Genomic DNA, 18,428 nt, shown 5'->3' with positions numbered 1-18,428 from the left:
TTTTTGCAGGATATAGCCAATGAGGAACACAAAAAAATTGAAGCATTAAAATCAGAAAACAAGAAGCTAGAAAAACAGAAAGGAGAATTAATGCTAGGGTTCAAGAAACAATTAAAATTAATTGATGTTTTAAAAAGGCAGAAGGTGAGTCTATCCTTAAAAAACACAATTAAATCATAGATGTTATTTGGGCCGCTCTACTAAAAGTTATTTGTACTTTAGATATGTTTTTTATTTTGACATGCTCAGGCACAAAATTTTATCTATATAACATACATCATAAGATTTATATATAAAGTGTCATCCAAGCTAGAATTCGAGTACACATTCCAACAGAGCTTATTAATTTGACAGCATATTTATACACACACTTTTATCGATTTCCTGTTGTTCTGTGGTCTGCTCTTAATACTAAAACAATATTGATTTGTTACAAATGCAGATGCATATTGAAGCTGCCAAGATGCTGTCTTTCACTGAAGAGGAATTTATGAAGGCAATTGAATGGGGAAATTCATAAATGATCTACTTTATAATTAAAGTATACAGACTTTGTATGTATAACTGTATGATCCATATACATTTTATTTAACTATAGTTTTAATGATTTATTTTTACTCTTTATAAGTAATGAAGATATTTGGTAATGAAATCAAAGCAATTCCAGTGAATTCCCTGTTCAGATTTAGGGGATACAAAATTGATATGTAATTATTAGAAAAAGGTGATATTTTGTAAAATAATAGGATTTAACTTTTGATTCTTATGACCCACTTGCCCTCTAATGTAAAGTACTTTATGTTCTGGAGATTCAGCTCTAGTTCATAAATGATAAATTTATGTGATTGATAGAAATTCTGTTTTTAAGTTTTTATTGACAATAAAGCACTTTGAAATTCCTCACTCTAACTATTCTCTTTCCTTATGCTGGCCAAATCCCAGAAGTAAAGTTAAGTTCCTAAAACACAAATACCGATGGAACTGTAGTCTGAATGGCAATGCAGAAAAAGCTCTGAGCAGCAGGAGTAGTATGGAGAAGTTAGTCTCCTGGGTTTGGCCTCTAATGTATTTATATGGACTGTTGTGATGTGGTGTAGAACTCAGATCTTCAAATTATCATCAGTACAAGAACGAGTTTAACTAAAAGCAATTAATTTTTAGTAGCTTAATTTTTTATCAGAAAAATATTTTCTTATGAATTACAGAGACACTTTAGAAAATCTAAATAGATTATGGATTTAGTAAAACAAAAGTTACAGTGACATCTAGTGGTAAAAACAATCCAGGTTTTACCAAATCTTGATGGTGTCACTTCTCTTCACAAATTTCACTCCTTTTCTGATACACTTTCCGAAACTCTTCACCAAGCATATCGATATCATCCTCTTTTTTAAATACTCCCTACAAGAAAAATATTTTGTGGGTTACTTCAAATGCCAGAGTATTTCACCAAATGCTTGTAAGACTAACTATAGACTACACGTTGGTGAAATTATCTCCAAGATAATGAAATCTATTTAATACGTTTATGAAAAATATCACTGTTCTCTAAAATTATGACTCGCTATGTATACTGAATATTCTTTGATCTCCTGACTTATCTATCAGCTCCAGTATAAGAATTTGTGATAGGAATCTTGGCTGTTCTACCTCACTACTGCAGGTCACCACTGCTAGGATTGGCTGAATGAGAAAGAATTTAATAAGGTCAGGGTGAAAGGACTGGCTCTTGCCTCCTTCCAGGGCTGATCAGCAAACCTTCAATCTTGCAGGAAAGGCTCCAGGTTTGGAGTTACGCCATTTAAGCAAGCCCTTTGAAATTCTCCATGCTTTTATTTACTTTTCTTTTCTCTTATACAGTAAAAGGCTGTTAAATATTTACTTATATAATTTAAAGGAGCTAAAGAATAATTTAGGTCATTTGGGGCTGTATCAGGTTTGTTTGGCTCTCCCCATCTCCACAATTATTTACTTTTAAAACTATCTAAATCCCAAACTCTCCAGAATTTATAGTCTTTTAAAAAAATTAATACATCACTTGACTATAACATCCTGTGGACACGCAATAATTACTCATTTCCCTTTCTCCTTCCTTAGCACTGCACTGAAAACAAAATACGCATTTGATTCTTCCAAATCAATCAAATGACATTTCTATATCTGAAGGATGGAAATTTTATTTACATGCATCCAGATGTTTATATGGCTTATGAAACTCAATTGTTATTTCATTTAGAGTCAGAATGTATCTCACTTATACATGAAAATGTTATCTTTTGGAAGTACTTTTAAAAACAGGTTACCTAGTGCTTATTTATAACCTCCCATTAGAAAGCAGATCTGTCTGGGACTCGGTTCAAGCACATGTCTGTTAGCAGTGTTACCAATTACAAGATTTTCCTGTATGTCATCAGCTTTAGTGTACAAAGTATCACTACTGCTTTAGGGTACTTTAGTTTTAGACTTCCAAAATTTAAATTCAGGAAATCTAGCTCATACTTCTAAGAATGTGCCAAGACCAACTCTCTCATTTTAAAGACAGGAGTCACTGACTGCCTAAGATCCCACTACTGCTTTTAACAGCCAGAAGTGAAACCCAGGCCCTCTGAAATCCTAATTAGCATGTATTTTCCCCACTATTGGAGGTCAGGAAGATTATATATACCTTGAGTTAAATCTCACTTACTTTAGGGAGATATCCTAGTAATTTTGTAGCATGTTCTTTGAGAAGTTTTAGTCTTTCTTCTTCAATAATTGCATTAATACATCCTTGTCTTCTTTGCTGCAACTGCCATTCTTCCAGTTCACGTTGCTGGAAATGTAAATAAAATTTTATTGTCACAGAATACATTAATCTTTTAAGAAGTCATCAAAACTATTCTTGCAGTGAATTAGATAAAAGTGATGAACTATTTTTGATGCTAACTTCAGAAAATACTATATAGTATATATATCTTTCATATTTATTATATATATAACATATCTCTTTTACAGCCACTGTTCCCTTGAAGTTACAAAAACAATAGTCATGGGTGCCTGGGTGGCTCAGTCGTTAAGCGTCTGCCTTCGGCTCAGGTCATGATCCCAAGGTCCTGGGATCGAGCCCCACATGGGGCTCCCTGCTCAGCAGGAAGCCTGCTTCTCCCTCTCCCATTGCCTCTGCATGTGTTCCTGCTCTCGCTGTGTTTCTGTCAAATAAATTTTAAAAATCTTTAAAAAAAAAAAAAAAAAGAAAATACCAGGGGCGCCTGGGTGGCTCAGTCGTTAAGCGTCTGCCTTCGGCTCAGGTCATGATCCCAGGCTCCTGGGATCGAGCCCCACATGGGGCTCCCTGCTCAGCAGGGAGCCTGCTTCTCCCTCTCCCCCTGCTTGTGTTCCCTCTCTCGCTGTGTCTCTGTCAAATAAATAAATAAAATCTTAAAAAAAAAAAGCAATAGTCATGCCTGGGATTTCAGGGAGGCAAGTATATATTTTTAGGACAATATCTTCATTATGAAGGAAAAAATTTTCAAAGAAAGGATTTCCTAATTAATTCACATATTTATGTAATGTTTACCATATGCCAAGTGCTGAAGGCAGCTTACAGTGTAAAACAAAAGCTGGATAAAACAGAATAGGGATATCTAAAAGGTAAATATTTCCATATATGTTAAGATTTTTAAGAGCCTGTATGAAGCACAAGAGTAGCAGCAAGAGTTCCAACAGAAGAACCAGTGTTTCTCAGGAGAGAGTTCTGAATGCTCTTATATAACCACACCAAACTTCTGTGCCATATACTATGGAAGAGAGGACCAGCTTTAAAAAATTTTAGGACTTAGAGGCGCCTGGGTGGCTCAGTTGGTTAAGCAACTGCCTTTGGCTCAGGTCAGGATCCTGGAGTCCCAGGATCAAGTCCCACATCGGGCTCCCTGCTCTGCAGGGAGTCTGCTTCTCCGTCTGACTCTCCCCCATCTCATGCTCTCTCTCTCATTCTCTCTCTCAAATAAAAGCTTTAAAAATATATTTTTAAAAAAAAGTTCTAGGGCTTAAAAGAACTCTTACAGAGCTGTACCCAAATAATCCTATTGGAAAGGGAAGGGTGCTAAAGGCAGACCATTGAAGCAGTGAATTCCTACCTAGAATTAAAGTAGTATTAATGTTAAGCTTGTCTTTGCAATAACTATAGTTTCTTAGGGTCATTTCTTCAGACCACTCCTTGTCAAAGTCTCGCAAACTAGAAAAGAGTATCTCTTTTTCTACAATGGGAGGCAAGCTTTTACATAACTTAATAACTCTTCATAGTTACCAGATGAAGCTAAAGAAGGATGCTGGGACACAGCCATATCCAATGCCACTTAAACCTGTAATTGCTTCTCATAAGAGTATTTTGTAGACTATGATATGATCTGCATTACAGAATCAGAAGCAGCATTGATACAGCTAATTGAGAAAAGACACTCTTACCCATCTTGTTCCTGAATCAAAGAGTTGAGTGGCTCTTATTTATGTTATCTCTAAGATCAAATAGGGTAATAGAATCTGCCATGGAATCGTTATACCTGAATTTTCTTTTTGAGACTACATTTCTAAGGCTACCTTACAGTCAGGTGTGGTCAAAATAGGACTTGGTTTCTGCCAATGGAATATAAGCAGAAGTATCATATGCAGATTCTGGGAATCAATCTCATATACTCACTTTGTCCCTTCTTTACCTTTTCCATCTGCCACTTGAAACATGAAGGGTGAAGATCCAACTTAGACCATGAAGATAAAGACTATATTCTGTAGAAGCCACAGTGAAAAGCTAGGCTGAACCTGGTTCCTGGAGACTGAAAAAGCCTCCATCCAGCCCTGAATTGCCTATCTATCGTTAGACTTTTATGTGGGAAAATAAACTCCCCCTATCTACTAAGCCACTATTAATTTGGTACTCCGTACCTGTAGCCAAACCTAATCCTAACTGATCTGTTTCTTACAAAAAGGAGATGCAAGAAAGTTCTATGATGTTGTGAGGAAAGCTCACTTGTTAGATTTTTGTCCAATGATGTACAGTCTCTAATTTGGGTAGAATACAAGATTTCTCTTCTTAGGATGTGGTAAACACATTAAATATCCTAATAAACATTTTTATAGTAAATTAGGATAAAGAGTTTAGAAAAGTCTGAAATCAATTGTCCATTTAGGACAAAGTCTGCATAGCTGGTAGTAGGAAACTATTTCCTGGCGAGTTTCAGATTTTTGTCTGACTAACCATATGAATTTTTTAGAGCTAGACAGAATTGTAGATACTATTTTAGGAATATCTCTAAAATCTAAAAAGCAGTTACAGCCTTATAGGATTAGAAAGGAATGGATTAATATTTTCCATGATCATAAAAACCTACCCTTGCCCTTGGGACGTGACCCAATCTCACGGACACTTGAAGCACACAGCTTCATACTAGGAATATTTACATTAGAGAAAATTAAGACAAATTGTTTGAAGTATCTATGCTTTAGGTAGTTTTATCTGATTTCCATTTACAGTTGTCTCGCTAACTTTTCTAGGAGCTTTCTAATTAGCTCTGTAAGCCGTGAGATGGGATGGTTCGTCACTGTTTCTACCTCTTTCTAGGCAATGAGTATTCAAAGCCTTCTGATCAGTTTCAAAAGCCTTCTAATTTTCATCCTCCTTGACTGCTCTGCTCATTTGACAGTGTTGATCACCCTCACTGAATCAACAAACATTATTTTCCACTTGCTAGGCAAAATGCTAGGTGTTTACAGGTTAACCCTTAAAGGTTAGAGTAAATCATGATTGGTTTATATCAAAGCTAAGGAATTGGGAATTAATGCCGCAATCCACTTAAGTTTAAGCAGGAGGAAGACATAATGAGTTTTTTTAAACCCATAGTAACTAGTGGCAGATGGACTGGAAAAAAGTAGATGACCATTTCAGTAGTCCGCAGGAATGATATTAAATGTCTGAACTAAGTTATGAAGAAACGAAACTGGATTTAAGACTTATTGCTGAGGTGAAGTCAATAGAATTTGGTGGCTGACTAAAAATTACTAGATAGGAATGGGTAAAAATCCAGGAATGATTCCAAGGTCATAGACATGGGTGACCGACTGAATATGTGGTCTTTAACCAAGAGTCAGGCTACAGAAATTGGAAAAGGTTTGTCTGGAATGTTCACTTTTGGAAACCTAAATTCTAAGGCCACCTACAAGATTTCCAACTATGTCATTTAGACATCTGGAAGTATGGCAACAGAACTATGGCGTGAAGTAAGTAAGCATAGAGGAGAACCAAAGTATCCCAACACCTCCTGGAGCAGGCAAAAGACAGAGCTGATCTCTCTTGGTTTTCTGTGATATACCATCCAGATTCTTTTGCCTTTCTAACCATCTCTTGGTCTTGCCATTGTTTTTTTCCTCCTCCTCCTACTCCCAAGTAAGAATGTTCACCAAGACTTGATTGGCCCCCTTATTGTTTCTCATAATATATTCTTTGGAGGAATCATCTTAGCTTGAACCTCTCTCTCTGTGTTACTTAATGCCAGATATGTATTTCTAGGAAAATCTGACCTAAGTTTTGCTCCTCTGGGTCAACTGCCTTCAGGATATTTTCAATTTGCATTTCTCTTTCAAACCCACCATGATTAAAACTGAAGTAATTGTATCTTTTCGTTCCACCTCAAAACATAACAGCACTTGGTATTCTTTGAGTTTCTCATATTTGAAACCTTGGAGTTATTTTGACTCCTTCCTCCACTCTATCCTACATGGTCCAAAAAAGTCATACCAGTCTCCTCTTCCTTTCAAAATATTAAACTCTTCCCTTTCTTGCTTCTTCCACTGCTCTGTGAACCTATTCCAGGTCCTCATCACCTCTTTCTTGAATTACTACCTTCTCCTCTTGCTAAAGACCATGTTATGATCACTAATTTCCTATTGTATCATATCTAAACTCCTTTGCCTATCATTCACATTTCTCATTGTGGTAATTCCCTATGTTGCCAACTTAGAAAAGCCTTCTGCTTTTATTCATCTTTCATGTATTTCCAGGTAAACCCACATGGTTCCACCATAAATGTACAGTTGACCCGTGAACAACACAGGTTTGAACTGCACAAGTCCCCGTACCTGTAATTTTTTTTTCAATAAATACAGTACTATAAATGTATTTTCTCATGATTTTCTTAAAAATGTTTTCTCTAGCTTACTTTAAGAATGCAGGATGTAATACATATATAAAATAAGTGCTAATTGAATCTTTATGTTATCAGTAAGGCTTCTGGTCCTCAGTAGGCTATTAGTTAAGTTTTGGGGGAGTCAAAAGTTAAATGTGGATTTCTGACTGGGGGAGGGGTCAGCACCCCTAAGCCCTGTGCTGTTCATGGGTCAACTGTATTGCACAACTAGTAAATTACAACTACCAAATTCTATAAATGTTTACATTGTACATTTAAGAAATGTATTCTTAGTATAATTTTATATATAATCGAGTCTTTTGGGACCTATTTTTTGCACTACCCTAGAAGCTACCAGAATTAACTTTTATTTATTTTGGTTCCCTCACCAACACTCAGGAGAATGCCTAGCAGGTCAGTATCTGTTGATTATAAGATTATCTCGAGATTTCTTCCTGTCCACCCATACAGAAAAAGGTCATCATTACAATAGTTAATTTATTAATCCCCACTCTGCCACTTGCTGTGAAACCTTGAGCAATATATATATCATCTCTCTATGCCTCAGTTTCCACATCCTTAAAATAGGGGCAGAACAGTACCTAACTCACAGGTTGAAAGTTTAAAGTTACCACTTTGCTTGTAATGAGCTTAGAATAGCGAATGACACATGTAAACGCTCAGTAAATGTTCATTGTTATCACTACCACTTCTATTAATTAAAAATATGTACCATATGCCTAATCTGTACTCTTCATATTTAGAGCTGTTTATGTTTACAAAACACTTATATATTATCTTATTTGGTTCTCAAAGCTCAACGAACTAGTGAGGCAGATTATGTAAGTATTATTTCAGGTTTATGAATGAAACATAAAATAGAGAAATCAATGTGTCCAAAGGCACAAACCTAGTTCCCTCTCCAACTCTGAAATCTACATTGCCAACTAACAAATCTCCCCCTGGGGCCTCAGAATCAATGCGGACAAGATGGAATTATCTCCCCCCTTGAAATCTACTTCTCTTTGTTTTCGCTAGGACCTTCCCCCCTCACTGAAGCTGGAGCAACAGTATTATTTAGCAGAAGCAGCAGCCATAATCCTGTCCCCGCTCTGGACCTAACTGGCCGCAAGCGCCATTGAGTCTATCTCCCTCGCATCTCAGATGGCGCCTTCTCCATCTGCACAGCCTTTCCCCACCTATCACAGACTTACCATGGTAACATCCTAACTGGTCTCCCGGTCTCCTGTCTTACTCCCCTCATGTCTCCCCCCAGTACCCCTCCTCAAGTCATCTTTCCAAGGGCAGAACTTATTGTGTGGCTTACCTAATTCTTCAGTGGGTACCTCTGGATAAAGTCACTTTCCTTAAAATAGCACCCAGTGCATTCGTGACCTGTGTCCTCTCTACTACACCAAGATGCCCATACCTTTGTGATTCTTATCACATGTACTTGGCCTGTCTTTATAATGTTTGCTTTTATATATTTTCTTTAACCAAGACCATAAACTCATAGATATTGTGGACTTAGTTGTATTTATGTTCTCAACACCAGCCAACCAGTGTGTAGCACATAGAAAGCATCAATAAATATATTCTAGATGCATTAATAAATGATTGGTCAAAAAATATCTACACCATATAATTAGTAAACAGATATCTAACAGCATCTGGCACATACAAGGGTCTCAGTTAAATGTTTAGTGGAGAAACAGATGAGCAGCTGATTGTTGGTTCAGTGGCAATAACAAAAAAGAACACTTTTTCTTACTTTGTCTGCAAGGAACTGGTTGCGACGCTCTTCAATGAGTTTTTCCACAGCCCTCCTGTGTTCTAGTTGCTTCATTCTTTGTTTCTGAGCATTCATCAGTTCTATCCGATCATCCTCAGCAAGCTTAGCTAGCATTGCCTTTCTAAAGGTCTCCTCTTCCTCTTTTGCAGCCTGGAGTACTAATTCCTTCAGGGCCATTTGTTCTATAAAATTTTGCTTCAACTCCTTTTGCTTTCTCAATTTCTCTTCTGCTTCCTCCTAAACAACAATCCATATAACATTAATTCAGTAACTGTTTCTTTACATCAGATTCATAAAGAAAGGGTGGATAGAATTTGCTTGAGTGCAGTGTTACAAGATGAAATAAAACTGGGCGCCTGGGTGGCTCAGTCGTTAAGCGTCTGATTTCGGCTCAGGTCATGATCCCAGGGTCCTGGGATCGAGTCCCACATCGGGCTCCCCGCTCTGCGGGAAGCCTGCTTCTCCCTCTCCCACTCCCCCTGCTTGTGTTCCTGCTCTTGCTATGTCTCTCTCTGTCAAGAAAATAAATAAAATCTTTAAAAAAAAAAAAAAAAACAAGATGAAATAAAACTGAAAAATTAAGCCTTTTCAAGATGACACTTTTCCCCATCCTTTTAAGACTCATTGGGATAAAGGACATGTTACCTCTGGATTGCCTTCTTTTATTTTTAAATTTTAATTGGTATATATTTTGGAAGGAGCTGATATAAAAACTTTTTTGCACACCTGAAGTTATTAAATCTGTGGTCTGTGAAATTTGTACCCCCTAGGATCATTCTAGAATCTTGCCTGAAACTGTGGTTCAAATCACTGGTAAATATTTTTCAGAATAATAATCTAGAAATGACAATCACAAGTTTCTTGGGAAAATTCAAATTTACTTGGCACAGTTAAAGTCTTTTCCTACAAGCTTTAATTTTCCTAACATTTCATTAATAAAAAATTTCAAACATAATTGAAAAATGTTTACAGTGACCACCCATCTAACACCTACATTCTATGGATAACATTTTACTACTTTGCTTTATTGTCTATCCGATTAGGACTGATGTAAATTTTAATTCCTTCTCAACTGTAACCAGCCATGCCTAATTCTAACACAATTTCCAGGAGGTAAGCCGTATCCTCAGGGCATTCAAAATACTGCCTTAACAACAGCTGTATGGGCAGGGCTTTTATAGGTAACACAAACTATAAGGGATTTACCGCAGGCCAGCAGGAGGCATAGAGAACCTCCAAGAGGGCCAGGGAACCAGCTGCCATCTTGGTTACCATCTATTTTGGTAATGGCTCAAATTCCATGATAATAACTCTACCAAAACTACACCCCATGATCCAGTCTTCTACGTGTGACTGCAACCTCACTTTGCCCACTTCTATCTTCACACCTTGAGGTGGAGGGATAACTTGGGAGATAACTTAGGTCCTATGAATAATTCTAGCTAAAAGAAGAGAAATGTGGTTTCAACTTTATAGTCTTTATAATAAAGTAAGACAAAAAGGATAGGAGTGGGTTTTAAGTGAGTCAATCTGGAATATCAGTTACAGTAACCTTTTCATTATCTTGAATATTCAACCTCTTTTTCCTCACTTAACTCTATCTAATGAGTTCAAATTCCACCTCGAGAAAGCCTTTTCTAATCACTCTAATTCCTACATATCTGTCTTTTGGACCTTTGATACCACTGAATTTTCCCAACATTTAATTTTATTTCATATGGCCAAGCCTTATCTCCTCACTTAAGAATAAATTCCTACAGGGCATATTTTTTTATTTTATATATCATATCTATTATTTTATTTTGGGATGCTGGCCACGGTGGTTTTTTTTTTTGTTTTTTTTTTTTAAAGATTTTATTTACTTATTTGAGAGAGAGAGAATGAGAGACAGAGAGCATGAGAGGGAGGAGGGTCAGAGGGAGAAGCAGACTCCCTGCCGAGCAGGGAGCCCGATGCGGGACTCGATCCAGGGACTCCAGGATCATGACCTGAGCCGAAGGCAGTCGCTTAACCAACTGAGCCACCCAGGCGCCCTGGCCACGGTGTTTTTATGATATTATAGTTTGTGTTCATTTGCCATGTAAGATATACAAGTCAGAAGGTTCAATGAAGGCAGATATGGTCTCAGCTTAGAATTCCTCCAGAGCTTATCATAATACCTTGCACACAGAAAACACACATTGAACCAAATGAACTGTTGACATCTCCTGGCATCCATCTCCCATACAAATTTTAGTTTGATCCAATCAGTGGTAAAGACATCTGGCCAAAAATCAGGGAAGTGTTAGCAAAACAAAACAAAACAAAACAAAACACAGTTCATTATTTTTTTTCTACTAGAAAAATATTCCTGAACTTTTGTTCTGTCTGGATCAGGATTTTATATATATATGTAATAGGGACTACATAATTTTACAACCCATATAGTGGTTTAAGAAATAGCTATTCACTGAAGGTTTGAAATAATTTGTTATAAAACTAACTCTGAGCCTGTAAACTTTTAGAGGTATCTTGGTCTGGGTTCTCCTCTGAAAGCAGAGCCTTAGACAAATATTTGTGTATACATATTTATGAGAGAAGAAGATGTCAGGAAGCAGCAGTGAGGGACAAGCAGAGAGAAACAGGGAAGGAAGAAAAGCCAACATCTGGGGGCATCACTGACCTGGTTACTAGGCAGGCAGCTGTGGCTTCATCCTGCCAGGACCTTGTGAGGAATGCGTGGAGCACCTTTCAAGTCTGTCCCAAAGGCTGACAGGAAGAAGCATTCAGCCCTTAATTTCTGTCCCCTGTTGGTTGAGGGATGCCCCAGAGGGTGTTAACTCCCAGCCCCCGCCCCCCCCCCACCACACTTGAGGAAGCTGTCAGCAGAGTCAGTGTAAGCCCCCACACGTGTTCTCCACAGCTATCACTGAAATCAAACGTGGGGCTAAGAGGGTATGAGGCAGGCCACGAAAAGCTTTTCATATAGGATATATCCTTAGTGATCTTATTTTGCCTGCTTTTTCCACATTTTTTGAAATCACTGTATTTTTAATGCAGAAGATTGTGCCATGAATATTTTTCCCATTTTAGGAGTATACAGTTGAATGACCCTTTCACTATTTGTTTAAAAAGATTTATTTATTTTAGAGTGGAGGGGGGAGGGCAGAGAGAGAGGGAGAGAGAATCTTAAGCAGACTCCACACTACGCATGAAGCCCAATGTGGGGCTCCATCTCACGATCTCACAACCCTGAGATCACATGAGCTGAAACCAAGAGTCGGACACTCAACTGACTGCGCTACCCAGGCACCCCACCTTTCACTATTTTCTAATCTTTTTCTTTTATAGACCCTTTAGTCCTTCTCGTTTTGGTTTTGCTTTTCTCTTTTAGTATGTTTTTCCAGAGTATAAGCTTTGCCCCCCAATACTAAGTAATTGGATTAATTAATGCTAATGTGTTTTCCTGACTTTTAGAAAATTTCCACTTGTATCTTTATGATTTCCTTCCATATTCTTGCCTCATATTTGAATTTGTATTGTTGTCTAAGTTACTGAATTGGCTGCCTAGGTAAGTTTTACCAGTGTTTCTTAATAATTAATTGCCTCAGAGATCAGTTTTATAAATCTGATAAGATTTTGATATGTAGTAATCTCATCCTCTTAATTACCTGCAGATTTCCTCTTCAACCAATAATTGAAAAGAGTATTTTTAGATTTTCAGTTAAAAGATGAAAATATAGTGGTGTTAAACACAATTTCCCCTTGTGTTATTCTGGTAAATTTTCTTTGGAGATTTAATAGCTTTTAAAGTTACATACTTCAATGCAACGTTTCATAGAAAATTAAATGTTTATTCTGTAAAACCTTCATTATCAATTATACCTTTCATCTGTAGTATCTGGGGTTCATTTGATGTTCTACTTATGTGATGATGACCTTGCCTGTCTGCTTCATTTGTTCATATATACCTGTTATGCCTTCATCCATCATTTTATTCTTAACTTTTTTGGGTAATTTGATATTAGATATATATAAATTGATTACATTAAGTTGTTTTTAAAAAGAAATGTACATATTTTACATTCTTATATGCAGTTAATCATTAAGAATATACATGCAATTGGCTTTGATATCAATACTATGGTATCTGTTTCCTCCTCACTGATAAAACAGTATTATCTAAAATGATCTGTTTTGATACAGCTGAAAAATATTGAAAATAATACTAATAGCTAACAATTTATTGTATACTGGCTATTCATATATTTGTTTTATGAAATGTTTGTTTAGACTTCTTGTTCATGAAAAAAAACTGGGTTCTTTATATCCTATTATTGAGTTATAAGCATTCTTTCTATATTCTGAATAAAAAGTTTTTGTAAGATACATGTAGGGAATGGGTATTAAAGAGGGCACGTATTGAATGGAGCACTGGGTGTTATATGCAAACAGTGAGTCATGGAATACTACATCAAAAACTAATGATGTACTGAGAAACAAACTGAGGGTTCTAGAGGGGAGGGGGTGGGGGATGGGTTCGCCTGGTGATGGGTATTAAGGAGGGCACGACGTACTGCATGGAGCACTGGGTGTTACACGCAAACAATGAATCATGGAACACTACATCACAAACTAATGATGTAATGTATGGTGATTAACATAACATAATAAAATTAAAAAAAAAAAAAGATACATGTAGGGAATACTGTTTCCCAGACTGTGGCTTACATTTACATTTTCCTAAGTGTTAGGAAGTTATTAGTTTTGATGAAACCTAATTTCTAACTTTTTCCTTTATGGATCATGCCTTTATTAGCCTACTAAAAAATCTTCACCCTTCTCAAGGTCATAAAGTCTTTCTGCTATGTTTTCTTCTAGAAATTTTGTAGTTTCAGTTTTTTTGTCTCATTCATTTAATTTTTGTATATAATAAGACAGAAATAATAAGCTGGAGGGCAGGGTAAATAGGAAGAGGTTGGTAAAAGGGTACAAAGCTCAGCTATAAGATGAGTAAGGTCTGAGGATCTAATGTAAAACATAGTGACTATAGTTAATAATACTGTATTGTATAACTGAAATTTGCTAAGAGTAGAACTTAAATGCTCTCATCAAAAAGATAAATATGTGAGGTGATAGATGTTAATTAACTAGATGGAGAGAATCATTTCCCAATGTAGACATAAATCACCATAATGTATACTTTAAATATCTTACAATTTTATATGTCAATTATACTTCAAGAAAGCTGATATTAAAAGTCAGTGAACTTGAAAAACCAAAAGCAGATCACAGATATAAATGTAAAAGTAAAAAGGTTTTAGAAAAAAAAATTCTTCAGGATTTAGGCAAAAACTTCCTAGAATTGATGTCAAATTATAATCTATAAAAATTGAAATTGGTAAACTGGACCTCACAGAAACTGAAAACATTTGCTTGGAGAAAGACCCTGTTAAGAAGATGAAAAGACGAGCTACAGACTAAGAGAAAACATATGTAAACCTACACACCTGACAAAGGACCTGACAAAAGAATACATAAAGAACTCTCAAAACTCTACATTAAATGAATAAGCAACCCAATTAGAAAACTGGCAAGTCATCCTGACTTGAGGTCAGGATATATTATTCAACACTATAGTCTGTGGTTTTCTACTTATTCTATATACTAATGAGAAGGAATATTGAAATTCTCAACTATAATTACAGATTTGTCTCTTTCTCCTTTCAGTTTTATTTCATCCATTTTGAAGCTTTATTTAGGTTCATCCACCTTTAGGGCTGTTATATCCTCTAGATGAATTTACCCTTATTAGCATCATGATTTCCACCCTAACTTGCTTTTGATTAGTGTTTAGTATATCTCTCTCCATCCTTTTGTTTTTAAACTGTATGTCTTCCTTTAAATTGTGTTTCTTATAGATAAGACAGTTGAATCACGCCTTTTGTGCTGTTTGTTAACTGCTGCCTAGGTCTAGCTTTTTTTATCCAGCCTGAAAATTTTTCTTCTTAGTGGGTTTTTGTTTTGTTTTAAAAGCTTTTATTTACTTAGAGAGAGAGAGAGGGAGAGAGAGCACAAGCAGGGGAGGGGCAGAAGGAGGGGGAGAAGCAGGCTCTCCACCGAGCAGGGAGCTAGATGCAGGACTCGATCCCAGGACCCTGGGATCATGACCTGAGCCAAAGGCAGACGCTTAACCGACTGAGCCACCCAGGCACCCCTAATTTTAGTATTTATACATAATGTAATTATCAATATGGTTGGGTTTAGATCTACCATTTTTCTACTACTTCATCTCAAAATGATATTCTTCTCTATGTTAATCATTCTTTCCATTTCCAAAACTTACTTTTAGCTTCATCTTATGTATTTCAGCTTGTTCTTCCTGGTATAATTCTTGTCGCACTTGTTCCAAATCTTCACGTTGCTGTAGCATTTCTTCCAATTTCTGAGTCAGCTATTAAATTTTTAAAGAAACACACAAACATTAATAGGAAACAAATTCAATAACAATTACTTCAGAATTTCTCTAATGTTAAAGAAGTGGTTATTTTAATACCATGTTCTGAAGCTGTAGCTTTTTTTCCTCATTTTCTTGAACTTTTGCCATCCGATCTTCTTCTCTTTGTTGCTGCATGTTGGTGAATTCAATGATTTTTCTGTTTTCTTCTTCCATCTCCTCACGTTTCTTCTTTCTCCAGAGAGCCTGCTCTTTCTGAAACTCTTCTATATACCTTCGAGTTACATTCATTTTTTCTAACTTTTGTTGTCTTTCCCTAAAAAGCAATAGTGAATGTCGTTTTATAGTAACAGAAATAATATTGAAAAATGTGTCATTTCCTTCAGTTGATAATAATGTGGGCAAAAACAGCTTTTCTTTTTATTTCTTTATTTATTTAAGAGAGAGAGAGTGAGGGAGCACAAGGAGGGGGAGGGACAGAGGGAGAAGGAGAATCTCAAGCAGACTCCCCACTGAGCATGAAGCCTGACATGGGGCTCGATCTCACAACCCTGAGATCATGACCCAAGCCAAAATCAGGAGTTGGATGCTTAACTGACAGAGCCACCCAGGCACCCCACAGCTTTTCTACTTATAGTTTATTCATTCATTAATACCACAAACATTTTGAGTATCCACTATGTGCCGCTAAATATAAATGACAGGTATGAATATTCTGAGTAAAATACTACTTATACCTCTCCTCTAAACTGTTAATGAAGTTTTATGCATCTCACCTCAGAAAGGCCAACAACCTGTTTACATAAGCCTAGCAGCACTCTCCACTTTAGCTGTCTAGCAAATAAATGATCAGAATACAAGTCCTCTGACACGATATGGGAATATTTAACAAAACAAAGGTTTAATCATTCTGTTACTTAATAAGCATTTGTTATCAGGTAATTATCATGCTTACAAAGATAAACAGGAGTTGATCTCAGTTTATATGATTGTAACATTTATTGAGGACTTACTATGTACTAGGCACTGTTCAGTTGCTTTACGTCTTCAAAACAAACTTAAGATAAATCGAATCTCAATGTTTAGGCATGTAAAGAAGCTGGGATAAACTTACAATTGATCTTCTTCATAGATTTTCCTAACAATTTCATCAATCATGAGTTTCTCTTTTAGTAACTGCTCATACGCTTCCTGCTTTTTCTTTTCTTGTTCTTCAAGTTGTTTCTCTAAGTCAAAGTAATACTGTGCTTTTACTTTATTCCGTTTGTCTTCTGCAGCACTTTCTTCCTTTATTGCTCTCTCGTGTTCTTCCATCATGGTTTTAGCTATTTCAGCATCACGTTTCTGTTATTAAAACAAAATTCATCTTTCCGTTTTCAAATGTGAGCACAGTATAATAGAATATTTCAAAACAGATGTAATGGAATATTATACAGCCTATTGCATAAAATATTTTCATCTGTCAAGATAAAAAGCTAAGGAAAGTTACTGTCACCTGAAGGGTTTGAATGATGAGTCAGACACCAAAGAGGCTTTCCCATTCCTTCAAGTAGGTCTCAAGGAAATACAGGATAAGGATAACTGATAACTCCACATTTGAAAAACAGCAAATAAAATTAGAAGTACTTTATTAATACTATGTTTAAAAAGCAGCAGTCCTCTTTTTCTTTTATTTAAAAGTTGATATAGGCAATTCTTAGCTCCATTGTGTATCAGCTGCCATTTACAGCAAGGATGGTACTCTTTTTCAGATAGGTCTACTATTAAACAGCTCTGAGCAACTCTTATGTTTCTCCCAGCCTAAACTTTGTTTCTTGCCACTGGCCTTTGAAGTCTATCATTTCTCATTTATTAAATGCCCTTTATAATCACTTTAACTTAAGAGTCATATATACCACTGTGTCTGTTTTCTGTGGCTTTTAATTCACTCATTCAAGACCATTCCCTGTGAGTTAGAGACAATCTTGCTTAACTAGGTTAAACCCCTTATTTGTTTTGAGCATTTTGAAATCATTAACCAAATAAGTTGTAAATTAAATATATTGAGGCAATTTTTATTACCTTTTACCATTATGATCACAATTCAAACACCAGAATGGTTAATAGCATCAAATAGACAAGAAACATTAAAATATGAATGCTGAATGCCATTCCTGATCTAATTGAAGCCTTTACCACATACACTATTAATATGACTTGACCAAAACTCTTTCTCTGCTTCTATTTTCTTATCACATGCTGTACTAGGTTCTTTAAAAAAATGTGAAATGATAAAAACATCTTTGTATACATTGCTGTACACATAGAAATACAATATTCTCATTTCACAGATAAGGCTAAAGCTCAGAAAGACAGAGCCCAAACTGGCACCTAGATATCTCGACACCTAGTCAAGATCTAGGACTATTTGAGTTTCATTTTTATGGACCAATTTTATTTAGAAAATAGCGGCAATTCTTTAAGGAGTCAGATTAAAATGTACAATTGCTTTGAGAAACCTCAAGTATCAGGGTAAAACTGCAAGCTACTAGCCAAAGAGTACATTGTTTATGTTCTACTTTATTTTTGCAAGCTTAGAAAAGAACTACATGGCTTAGGAAATGCAGTCTCCTCATTCTCTCCTACAACCCGTCTCAGCAAAGGCAATCCCAGTCAGTAGCTGGCTGTGCAATGCTCCCGACTTTTCCTACACTAACACACACGCCTACACAGATCGCTAGGGCCAGCATCTCATCATATTAGATGCCTCTATCACACTGCGCTGGTTAAGTATTTTGATATTATTTCTCTAATTGTATGTGTGTGTGTGAACATGTGTGTATGTTGATATCTACACATAGGTTGATGTACACATAAAGGTTTAAAAAATAAAAATGGTCTGTGATATGTATTACTCTCCAACTTGATTTTTCTGCAGCTTGCTTTTTTCTTTTTAACCTATAATATATTCAGACCAACTTTAAAAGCCAGAACATTTACCTCTACCTCTTCCCTTTAACAGCTGTATGACATCTTTGAAAGGGATCTAGGAAAGAGGAAACGCTAC

General features: G+C 36.2%; 2 protein-coding genes across 9 annotated transcripts in view; one reads left to right on the top strand and one right to left on the bottom strand.

Annotated features, from left to right (window-relative positions):
* Positions 1-899, top strand: part of TEX9 (testis expressed 9) — a 190,779-nt gene extending 189,880 nt beyond the window's left edge. For all 6 annotated transcript variants that reach the window (XM_078079298.1, XM_078079297.1, XM_078079299.1 and 3 more), the window contains 2 exons: positions 10-144; positions 443-899. In XM_078079298.1, the coding sequence (XP_077935424.1) occupies positions 10-144; positions 443-520 (213 nt within the window). In that variant the 3' untranslated portion in view covers positions 521-899. The remainder of the gene's footprint in view (positions 1-9; positions 145-442) is intronic.
* MNS1 (meiosis specific nuclear structural 1) overlaps positions 589-18,428 on the bottom strand; it is a 42,099-nt gene continuing 24,259 nt past the window's right edge. Inside the window, exons 3-8 of one of the 3 annotated variants that reach the window (XM_078079295.1) lie at positions 16,497-16,726; positions 15,482-15,698; positions 15,272-15,379; positions 8,926-9,183; positions 2,687-2,812; positions 589-1,401 (exon numbers count right to left, since the gene is read on the bottom strand). In XM_078079295.1, coding sequence (XP_077935421.1) covers positions 1,309-1,401; positions 2,687-2,812; positions 8,926-9,183; positions 15,272-15,379; positions 15,482-15,698; positions 16,497-16,726 — 1,032 coding nt within the window. In that variant the 3' untranslated portion in view covers positions 589-1,308. The remainder of the gene's footprint in view (positions 1,402-2,686; positions 2,813-8,925; positions 9,184-15,271; positions 15,380-15,481; positions 15,699-16,496; positions 16,727-18,428) is intronic. The other 2 variants (XM_078079293.1, XM_078079294.1) reach the window with 2 other exon arrangements.

The sequence above is a fragment of the Halichoerus grypus genome, chromosome 8 (assembly GCF_964656455.1).
Source record: "Halichoerus grypus chromosome 8, mHalGry1.hap1.1, whole genome shotgun sequence".
In the NCBI taxonomy this organism is placed as follows: Eukaryota; Metazoa; Chordata; class Mammalia; order Carnivora; family Phocidae; genus Halichoerus; species Halichoerus grypus.
This window is presented reverse-complemented; position numbering and strand designations above follow the sequence as displayed.